An 11,412-nucleotide genomic window follows, 5' to 3' on the forward strand; every position below is an offset into this window, starting at 1 on the left:
TAGTGTTCCATGATTCATTGTTTGCGCATAACACCCAGTGCTCCAGGCAGAACGTGCCCTCTTTAATACCCATCACCAGGCTAACCCATCCCCCCACCCCCTCCCCTCTAGAACCCTCAGTTTGTTTCTCAGAGTCCATCGTCTCTCATGGTTCGTCTCCCCCTCCGATTTCCCCCCCTTCATTCTTCCCCTCCTGCTATCATCTTCTTTTTTTTTTTCCCTAAAAATATTTCAATTTTTTTTTTAGAGGGAAAAAACTGTGATTCAACAGTCTTGCACAATTCACAGCGCTCACCATAGCACATACCCTCCCCAATGTCTATCACCCAGCCACCCCATCCCTCCCACCCCCAACCACTCCAGCCAACCCTCAGTTTGTTTCCTGAGATTAAGAATTCCTCATATCAGTGAGGTCATATGATACATGTCTTTCTCTGATTGACTTGTTTCACTCCGCATAACACCCTCCAGTTCCATCCACGTCATTGCAAATGGCAAGATCTCATTCCTTTTGATGGCTGCATAATATTCCATAACCCAGAAGGTTCACCAGCAGCCCAGCACATAGGCCGGGCACATCAGAAGTAATGTAGCCTTGGTTGTGGTGAGAATGTTGTGTCTGGTGTAGCAATGGCACCTGGCTCTGACGAATCTACTGGTGAATCTGTCAGGGACACCAGCTAGGGATGCTAAGACATAGCCAAGGGGCATTGCACAAGAGGCTGGAGCCTATAAGAGCAGTTTGGATTACTGCTCTTGAGAAGACCCATTTCTGCCCTTGAACTTACATGTATGTGAGGAAGCAGAAATTCAGACGTGAAGTGACTTTCCCCAAGGTCCCTAGAATGGACATCTATTTTTACAATTTATTCCTCTCATACTAATATGACCCTTGGGAACCATACATCTCCCCACTCCCAGCCCATGATGTTTGAGCTGTCTCAACTCCACCCTCAGCCCCAAGGCTGGCCACAAAATCTGCTTAGCCAATCCCAGCAGGACCTCCCCCTGGCACCAGATCCTGGGTCAGGGATGGGCATATCACCAATGAGAGCCAACGAGAGATGGTCCTGGGACTCAGGCTGGGACTCTCAGCAGAAAACCAATTTTTTTTTTTTCTTTCTTGCTGATATTGGAACCGTGAAGAAGTAAGCCTGCATCTGCTGGTGGCCCTTCTTGCCAGAACGGGAAAAGCCTGCCTGAGAAGGAGACACCATGGCAGAGAGTAGGACCAGGAGATGGAGAAGAGCCCTGAGACATTGTTGGAGCCCCCTGGATTAAGCCAGACCTAAAGTTCGTGCTACTCCTGGGATTTCTGTTCCATGAGTCAATAAACTCCTATCTGTGCCACAGCGATCCGTGTTGGGTCCTTCTGTCCCTTGGATCTTGATAATGTGGCTCAACATCACCCCCACCTCTTTCCCTTCTCTTTAGTCTAGTTGGATTTTGCACTGTTTCTTCTGGATTCTCTCAGCATTTTCCCAACAGAGTATCCTGGAGCTGTACAGGACCCAGCCAGAGTGGCGGCCCTGCCACCCCACGCTAACAGAAGATGTGCTAGTTACGTTAGCCCTGCTGAGTTCTCCAGTGGCCCTAGAAGATCCAGTAGCCCTTTTGTGCCTCTCATTGAACCACAGACCGACAAGGTTATTATGCAGTGTCTCTGCTTTTAAACTCAAGCCAGCAGGGAGGAGAGAGGGGGGCTCACCCCCAACACCCACACGTGAAGACCCCCCTGCCTCGGCGGGGTCCCATACAGGTCGGTCAAGTGTCTGGGACCTCCGTATATTTTTCCGACCTCATTTTGGAACTTGAGGCTAGAGAGTAGATGGGCCTTCACAACAATGAGAACAAGGACATTGAGAGCTCATCGGTGGAGTTCCAAGGTGTCCCAGGCCCTGGAGCTCTGACAAGGTGGTGTAGGCCAGTGGGCAGCCCTGGCCCACCTTTGCTCATTAGCTGGTTGACACTGGGCAAGCTGCTTGCTGTCTCTGGGCCTCCTTTTCCTTGTCTCTAAAATGAGGGCCCCCACCTCTCTCACCCTATCAAATCTGAACTTGCCATTATCCCCTGAAACCAGGGACCCTCCCTGAGTTTCCCATCTTGGTAGACGACATCACTATCCCCCCGGCACCCAGGCCACACACCTGGCTGCCATCCCTGCTCCTCCCTCCTCCCCCCTGCAGCCGAGGACCCCTGGGGTGACTATATAGGTGTAATCTCCAGGCTCCCTGTCCCCAGTCTTGCCCCTCTGACTTATTTCTACCACAAACATAAGTCCCTCCTACTTCAAACCCCACAACGGTACCCACTACCCCCACTGCGAACCCCCGTCTTTCCACGGGCTGCAGAAAAGGCTGGTGTGGTCTGGTCCCTGCCTACCTTTAGGTATAACTCACAACTGGTTCTCCCTCCTCCTGGGCTCCTCCCTGGGCTCTCTGGCTACACTGGCCTTCTCCTACCCTGGAACTTGGTATGTTCATTTCTGCTTCAGGGTCCCTGTGTGGGCTGCCCTCTGGGACACCGAGCTTCCTGCCCTGCCCCCCAACCCACCTCCCGTCCCCCACCCGCAGTCCACTGGGCCTTAATTTAAATGTGTCTATCTGGCAACACCTTCCCTGACCCTCTGGAGGAGCCAGCCCCTCCCGCAGCGCTCGACATGTCTCCAGGGTCACCTCACGGCCTGGAATGGTTTCTTCTAGGTCTACAGTGCCCCCCCCCACCACCCCATGCAGCCTCCAATCTCCACCACGGTCCCAGCACCCTGGCCCATGACTGCAGGGGCAATTCGTCCTTGTCTCTGAGGCTGAGCCAACAGAAAACATTTCCTTTTCCAGTTCAAGAACGACCGGTCAGCGGGGCGCCCAGCCCCTCTCGCATTTATTGGAACCTGCTTACCCAGCAACCCACAAAGGAGCTTACTGGGGGGGGGGGCGGGGGGGTGATATTGAGGACTCTGGTGACCTAATCCTGGGATTATCATGGAGGCATGGGCCTCGGGCAGGGGAGAGGAGGTGGCAGGTAGAACGGAAGGGCCGATAAGGCCAAGGAAGCCCCCTTGGCCCCTGGGGCATATGCGCATGCTCACCCCATGGGTTTCTGTGCCTGGGGAGGAGAGGGGGCAGGGCCGAGCAGTGGGTGGACATTAGGGTTTCCTTTCCTTCAGTTTTTCCTTCACTTTTTGAGGCTCAAATTGGATCAGTCGCAGAATTTCCTTATTGGCCAGGGTCCCCTCGATGAACTCTTCCTCTGTGAGTTTATCTGTGCATGGGGGGAAAAAGGCCGCAGTCAGGATCGGCTGTTTCAAGCGGCGGCGAGGCTAACGCTGGCCAGCATGCCCCGTGGGGAGGTATCTGTTATGAAATCACTGAGTCTCGGTGCCATCCCGGAGGATACCTCCCCCGCCCCCATACCCAGCTCCTTCCCGGGACCCCTGGACCTCCCTGTGAACCAGCAGCCAGAGGGTTAATGACGGGCCCTGTGAGGGCCTCTTCTGATTGGTCAGTGCCTCTGCCCTGCTGGTTCTTAAATATTTTGACTATTACCCTAGCGCCCAAGCTTGGAGTTCTGGGGGAGCTTCTGGGGGACGGAGCAGAGCAAACAGAATCTCTGTCGCTCCACCCAGGGAGTAGGGACTGAAAAGTGAGGGGTCCAGCGTGGTGCCAGGGAGAGCCTGGCTTGTGGACCCGTCTCTCTGCCTCCCTCCTAGCTCGCGGGCTGACAACTCCTCTGTCCCAGAGCCACTGTGCAGGGAGCTGAGGCCACCACAGGGGGTGGCCCAGGAAGGAGGGAGAGAAAGCCCTTGCCCCAGGAAGCTCTTGGTCTGATGGGGAAGACAGTCGCATGTCTAAATAACTCTGGAAAAAGACAGGTGCTCCTTTCTGCTTATGCTGAGGCTCACAGTACCTGCACGTAGAGGGGGCTCAACACAGCTTGGCTGAACCAACCTGGATTTCCACTTGGACATCCTTAATCCCTCCTGGCTTAGGCACAGGTCTGGGCAGTAAAATTTGGGTTTTAAAGTCCCAGCTGCCCTATCAGCCTCACACAGAGCTTGAAATGCCCACGGTCGGAGCCCAGTTGTGGAGTGAGGCACTGTCTGCAGAGGGACCCTCTGAAAACGGCAGCCCCCACATACCACCGCCTGCCCACCGGCCGAAGCTATGACCTTCCCATGGGTCGGTTTTCAGGTTAGCAAGTAGAACAGGGGACTCGGCACCTGCCAGACCTGGGTTAAAGAGCCAGTGGGGGAGGTACCACTGTGTGCCCTGGAGGAGGAGGGGAAGGTCCTCAAGGGGGAGGTGACGTCAGGGTTGGGACTACTATATCTACCCAGCAAAGTTCAAGGAGGCGCTCACTTTCAGGGTGGTGCGAGCACAGGGCTAGCAGCTGAGAATGAGTGCCTCCTTAAATATTATGCCCAGATCTTGCCTGCCTCCCCCTGCTTCTGGCCCACTCCTTGCTTCTGAGTCTTCTTCCTGGACTGCAGGTTAGTGGGGCCAGGGCCATCTGCACCTGCCCTTCTGTAACGTCCTGCTTAGGCCTGGGAGAGATTTTTTTTTCACTATGTTCTTTTTTTTTTTAAATTTTATTATGTTAGTCACCATATAATACATCATTAGTTTTTGATGCGGTGATCCACGATTACAAAAGATTACAAAAGGAGACAGTGCTGGCCCCGCAGAGGCGCTCGGGGGTCACTGACCCCCGGGGCAGTGACCATGTGATCTAGTGAACCTACAGTGGTCCTACTGTAGGTCCTCAAGTGAGACACTTCAGATGTTCAAAATCTCCCATGCCCGCCTCCCTTTTAGAGAATCAGATGATGAGGCCCCAGTGGGCTGGGTATCTCCCACATGGCAGCAACCAGCTGGAAACCACCAGACCAGATGTCCCCAGACCACGACTGGCCAGTCCCTGCTACGTCGTAGGGCTCCTTTCCGCTTCTCTCCCTTCACCCTCCGGGCCCCCATGGCCACGTGAGCTTGCAGCCTGCCCCGCCTGCCCCCCCCTGCCCGACACCACCCCCCTCTACCGTACCCTCCCTGCCTTGGCCATGAGCATCATGCCACAGCAGACCAGCTGCCCTGTTCTGGAATCTATCGCTGGTTTCAGTGAGAGACCATGTCTCCACGGGCTGCTCCCAGCCCAAGACGGAGGGAGCAGTGCAGCAGACTGAGACTGGCCGGCCTGGAAGAAGGGGGGCTTGAGAATGCCCCCAGGGGGATTTGCCAAAGCTTTCCCCAAAAAACGGTGGTACTAAGGCCTCAAGTCTCCTGTCCTTGCCTCTCTGTGCACAGGGCCTTACCTGCTCGGCAGTCTGGGTATTCCCAGCCTCCTCCAGCTCCCTCCCTGTTTTCCCTCCCAGGCCCGTCTTAGCCCTGTGATGGGTATTAAGGAGGGCACGTACTGCATGGAGCACTGGGTGTTATATGAAAACAATGAATCGTGGATCACCGCATCAAAAACTAATGATGTGTTATATGGTGACTAACATAATAAAATTTTTAAAAAAAAGAACATAGTGGAAAAAAAATCTCTCCCAATCTAATCTAAATCCAATTCTGTCTGGTGGTGCTTCTTGGAGGGGGGGACCCAAACTAACTCCCTGGAGTAAAAGCAGGTAAATTGGGATCCCACTTCTTTGGGACTCGATGCTAACTCAGACGTAGACTGAGCTGAAGTTGCTCTGTCCCACTGTGCAGAAAGCATTCTTGAAACCAAGTAAAGCGCACCCAAGTAAAGAGCAATCCGTTTAAACAGAAAGTGCTTGGCCGCGCTTCTAACCTGCCAGGCCAGCCTTATACACGGCTAAGGAGCTGCTGTCTTGACTTTTGACCGTTTCCTTCCCTGGGTGCTAAGGCTGTTCTAAGTTGCTAAGTTGCTAAGTTCCTTCACCAGCACTCCAGAATTCAGAGGCTTCCCTCTGCCCCAGAGAGCTCAAGTGGTGATGGGGTTGGAGGTGCAAAGGGGATGTGACATTGGTCCCCATCAGCAGCAGAGCTGGACCCTGCTGACCAGTCTGCTTACCACCCCCTCACCATTCACCCCCCCCCTCCCCTGTGCCCCAGGCCCTCATACAGCCCTGCAGCGCATGCTGGGATGAAGTGTCCCCGGTCCTGCCTGGACAAGGGCCCTCGGAGGACCAGTCTCATCGGGGGTCTCTGGGAAACAGCCCGTGACTATAAAACCAAAGGCTATGAAAGGGGAAGGAATTCACCATCATCCTGCTTTCCAAAGAACCCCCAGATCTTCTCGGCTCGCTTCTCAGGCGTGTTTTCATCTTCTGGAAGGTGCTTCACATCCTCAGGACTGATCATTTTGAAAATAGCCTGCACCAAATAAAGAGGAAGGTCCCATCAGAAGGAGCAGCAGGGGCTGATGACCCCCGGGCCCAGGCGTCCCCTGTGGCAGAGGTTAAAATGCAGATGCCCAGGCCTCAGCCTGCCCTGCTGAACCAAAGTGTGGGGGAGTGGAGTCGGGGCATCTGTATTTTTGAGATCCTTAGAAGGGACAGGGAACGGGGTGAAGGAGTGAGGGCAGCTTTCAGGCCTTTTGTCCCTTTCTGCATTTGAATTTTTGGATTTCCTGACCATGTAGACACATTACTTTCATTTTATTAAAAAAATGAGAATAAGAAACAAAAAGCTTTCCGGTGATCATCCCACAGCAGCCCCCAAGGTGGCACTTTGGGAACTGCTACTTTGAACCCTATAGCCCTGAAGTCGTAGAATATCAACCGGCTTCTTCGGGGTCCATGTGGTACCTTGGTTGCCCAGCTGGGTCCGCCTACAGTAATAACGGCTAACCTTTGTCGAACGCTTAACATACACCACACCTCTAAGTATTTGTACCTGCAACCTCCACAGCAACCTTATGACGTGGGTATTGTGGGCCCCATTTTACAGATGAAGAAACTGAGGTACACCAGCTTGCTGGAAGTCTCCTGGGCTAGAAGCAGAAGAGCAGAGATTCTAACCCAGGCCGTTTGGTTCTAGAACCTTCATCCCCACACCACACTGCTTGGTGGGCATCCTAGGGGCTGGGGAAGGGAGAGGGACAAGGTGGGGTCTCCGCGTGCTCTCCCAGCTCCGGGTTACGAGGACCCCACGAGCTCAGTAACTCCAGGCCTGGCCAGGCCAGAGTGGACACTCCGATGGTGGTCCCGAGCCCGTGCCTGCCTGCGCACTCAGCGTTGGGGCAAGCCTGGGGTGCAGGCAGGCGAGTTGCGTGGGAGTTGGGGAGCACTTTGCAGACACTCAGGCAGGGGTGGTAATGCCTGTGAAATTAGCACCCTCGGGCGCCTGGGTGGCTCAGTCGTTAAGTGTCTGCCTTCGGCTCAGGTCATGATCCCAGGGTCCTGGGATCGAGTCCCACATTGGGCTCCCTGCTCGGCGGGAAGCCTGCTTCTCCCTCTCCCACTCCCCCTGCTTGTGTCCCTGCTCTCACTATCTCTCTCTCTGTCAAATAAATAAATAAAATCTTAAAAAAAAAAAAAAGAAGAAGAAGAAATTAGAACCCTCCCCCATCATGCTACAGCCAGAGGAGCAAACCCAGAAGCTCCAGGGAGCAGTCTTGGCTGGCAGCACTCAGAGCCTGGGGGTGCCCAGCAACCCAAGTGTAGGGGGGTTGCTCCCTTAACACCCCTGGCTCGGTCCTGAACCAGGGGAACCACGTCCCAGCTGGAGCGCTAAACCCTGGGAGTGCCTGCCTGCCTGCCCTGCCCGGCTTCTAACTCCAAGGACAGACTGTCAGAGCCGTCGGTCCTCACCCTGGTTCCCAGAGGTTTTTCCAAGGCCATGTAGCTAGTTGGCAGCAGTACTGGGATTAGAACCTATAACCTTGGACCCCCGGGGCAGTGACCATGTGATCTAGTGAACTGCAGAGCCCTGGCATCATGTTGCACTGCCTCAGCCACGGGTCCTATAAATCTACTCCTCCCTCCCATGCCCTTCCCTCTTCCTTTTCCTCAAGGAGCACCAACTTGGAGGCCACTGCAGGGCCTGTCATCCTATAGATGGTTCTGAGGTCGTGCTCCCTGTCCCGGGCTCCCTGTCTCCTGCCAATCCAGGAGAGCGTGCCCGGATGCCAGTGACTTCCCGCCCTTAATCGGAGGCCCAGGCTGAGTCTGCTGCCCACAGGCTGCCTGCTTGGCCACTTGGTTTATGGTCTCTCCTAATCAGGCGGAGAGCCGAGCAAACGCAAGCAGGATTACAAATGTACCAAAAGATGAGATAAAATACAAAAGACATTCTCCCTCTTATCAGGGCCAGAATTAGGGGAATAAAGCAAGGACATGGGTGGAGGGTTCAAAAATGCCAGGAAAAGATACCAAGTGAAATACAAACGACATCAGAAGAAAAAAATAGAAACACCCCAATTGTCCAAAACTATAGCCCTGGTTAAATAACGTCAAGGTCTTTCCATAAGACGGAATTCTAAGCAGCTGTACAAAATGGTTTTGAAGAAGATACCTTGATAGGGAAAATATAATGAAACAGTAACTGAAAAAGGGTCTGATATGTCACTGTTCCAAAATTATTTTTAAATATATATATACAGATAAAGGGCCGGGAAGGTATACACCAATATACTGACAGTAGCTCCCTCCGGATGATGGAGTTAAAGGCAATTTCCATTGTCTTCAGCATATGCTTCCACATTTCACAAATTCCTTACTTAATAAATAAAACTATTCCGAAGACACCTAAAACCTTCACAACGAATGATCTGATGAGGGGCCAGTGTGGGCGGGGAGGAGAGCGTGGTTTGGAAGTGCAGGCCAGCGAGGGGCCGGCGGCTCAGTCCAGAGCACAGGGGGGGTGAGAAAGCCGGGCCCCCCCGCCCCCCCGCCCTGCACCACCGCCCGGAGGGTGAAGTGGCCTGCCTCAAGCGATGAAGACCATGAGGCCTGGAACCCACATTTCATGTCCCTCAAAGCTGGCCTCTTTCTACTAAGTATTCGAAACATGTTACATACTTTAGTTGTGGAACAATCTGAATATGTGCCCCGGAAGGTTTGGAAGGACACTTTAATGAAGATAGAAGGAAGGATGGAAGGAAACAATAGGTAATTAACGGGAAATACCCAGATTCTTCTTCAGGAGGAAGAGGAAGCTGCAGGGAAGTGGCCAGCCTCTATTAAAGTCAGTGTCCTGGAGACCCCTCCTCCCATGCTCTCGGAGCCCCTGAGCCCCAGCACCTGGACCCCCGGCTCCGCCCAGCCAGCCCCGCCCCCGCTGTGTCCCCCTGAATCCCTGGCGGCTGCGGCGGCAGCAGGAGAAGCCACCGCAGGACCCCGGCCCCCGGCCCCGGGTGAGCCCAGGCCCGCCATGGGGAGGCCAGCCGAGACTGACCGTGACGATCTCCAGCACTTCGTTCTTGCTGATGGTCCCGTTGCCGTCCACGTCGTAGAGGGAGAAGGCCCACTCCAGCTTCTGGTTGGTCTTGCCCTCCGAGGTCATGTGCAGGGCGATGACATACTCCCTGAAGTCCAGCGAGCCGTCGCTGTTGGCGTCGAAGCTGCGGAACACATGCTGGGCGTAGGCCTTGGGGTCGGCCTCGGGGAAGAACTTGGCGTAGATGCTCTGGAACTCCTGCCGCGTGATGCGGCCGCTGGGGCACTCCTTCAGGAAGGACTGGTACCAGGAGCACAGCTTCTCCTCTGTGAACTTGGTGTTCAGCTGCAGGTCCTCCAGGATCTCCTTGGACAGGGCCCCGCTCTTGCTGTTCCCCATGGGTGAGGCCGTGTGTGCCCGGCCGGGCCGCGGTGGCTGGACCAGCGGGTGCAAGCGACGCGCTGTCCTGGCCGCCGAGGGCCGGGCACTGCTGCAGGACACGGACTCGGAGGTGCTGGTGGATTAGAGGATTTGTGGCGAGTTCACCCCAGTCCTTGGAGGGAGGAGGGGCCGGGATGGGGGGGGGCAGGCTCCCAGACCCGCCCCCCCCCCCGCCCCCACCCCTTGCCCTGAGATTAAAAGAAAAAGCTGACAGCAGGCGGCCAATCCATCTTGGCCTTCTGGGAGGACAGGGTAGGTCAGAAGCAGAGCCAAAGCCTTGGCCTTCACAGCAGCTCCTTGTCCCTCCCTCCAGCTCTCCAGGAACCATGACGCGCATGGCCTGTCTTCCCCCCAAACTCTAAGGGTCCCCAGGGCAGGAGTGGCGTTTCGCACTGAGCTCTGTACTGCAGTCGTTAAAAGCCAGGCTCTGGAGCCAGCCCGGGTTAAAATCCCAGCTTTGCAGCCTAGACGTGCTTCTTAACCTCTCTCTGCCTCGGATATTCTTCTAATCCTTCACCTTCCGTGGCAAGGCCTGGACTGACCACTCTGTTTACAAGAGCACACCCCCGCCCCCAACCATCCGCACGCCCCAAAGCCCGCTTTATTTTTCTTCCTTGTGGGTATGCCTTCTGACTCACTTTGAATTACCCCGTGTGCTTGGCGGGTCCACATCAGAACAAAAGCTCCGAGAAGGCAGGGATTCTGTCTGTTTTGTTCCCAGCCACATCTCCATTGCCGACAGGGTGCCCGGCAGGTTGGGGCCCTCAGTGAATATTCCTTGAGTGAACGGGTATAATAATAGCATCTACCTCATTGTTATTTTGAGGCTAAACTGAGTAAATACGTGCAGCGCACTTCGAACAGAGCCAGGCACACAGTCAGTGCTAAATACGCGTTAGTTTTTGGTATTACTCATCTTGGACAGAAATCAAAACCTAAACTGCCCGCAGGAGCCAGCAGGTGGAGTGAGTGAGCAAAGCAGGTGAATCAGGGACAACGGGGAGTGGTAAGGCCTGTGCCACCCACTGGAAGGGGCTGCCCATGTTCAATGCCATTTAAATGTGGTCATTCAGGATTATGGCCCAGTGGTTCTAGATTTTTCAGTCCTGACCCCTGTGGTTCCAGAGTATTTCTCAGGAGGCCTTAATGGTAGGGGAATGTGTGTGTACTTACTATTTTTTCCCATCAGTTTGTGAGAGCATATTATTTCTTAATAGAAGACCTTTCTTTTTTCCCTAGACTTTCACTATCCTGGAGCAAGGTGTTTGTTCTCAAGAGCAGTTGGAAATAGAACAGTCACCACACTCAGAAACCAACCAACCAACCAACCAACCCACCCCAGCTCATGAAAGTGAGGCCAGAGGCTTCACCCCTTGTCTCCGAACCAGGTGTGGGAGGTGATTAGAAGTGCCTCCTGGCGGGACGCCTGGGTGGTTCAGTCGGTTAAGCATCCAACTCTTGGTTTCGGCTCAGGTCATGATCTCAGGGTCGGGGGGTTGAGCCCTGCATCAGGCTCCGCACACAGTGTGGAGTCTGCTGGAGATTCCCTCCCTCTGCTCCTCCCCCACTGCAAGCTCTAAATAAATAAATAATCTTAAAAAAAAAGAGAGAGAGAAGTGCCTCTTGGTGCCAA

At 54.3% G+C, this 11,412-nt stretch overlaps 1 protein-coding gene across 1 annotated transcript; it reads right to left on the reverse strand.

The window, feature by feature from the left end:
• Nucleotides 1-2,942: 2,942 nt before the first annotated feature.
• RCVRN (recoverin) lies at nucleotides 2,943-9,921 on the reverse strand. Its single transcript, XM_025864286.2, has 3 exons — nucleotides 9,357-9,921; nucleotides 6,221-6,332; nucleotides 2,943-3,261 (listed from the first exon to the last, which is right to left on the reverse strand). Exons 1-3 carry the CDS (start codon nucleotides 9,735-9,737, stop codon nucleotides 3,146-3,148), a joined length of 609 nt encoding a protein of 202 aa, XP_025720071.1. The 5' UTR covers nucleotides 9,738-9,921; the 3' UTR covers nucleotides 2,943-3,145.
• Nucleotides 9,922-11,412: the final 1,491 nt, after the last annotated feature.

The sequence above is a fragment of the Callorhinus ursinus genome, unplaced genomic scaffold, assembly GCF_003265705.2.
Source record: "Callorhinus ursinus isolate GAN/ISIS: 27379988/994484 unplaced genomic scaffold, GSC_fseal_2.0 scaffold43, whole genome shotgun sequence".
NCBI classification, from domain to species: Eukaryota; Metazoa; Chordata; class Mammalia; order Carnivora; family Otariidae; genus Callorhinus; species Callorhinus ursinus.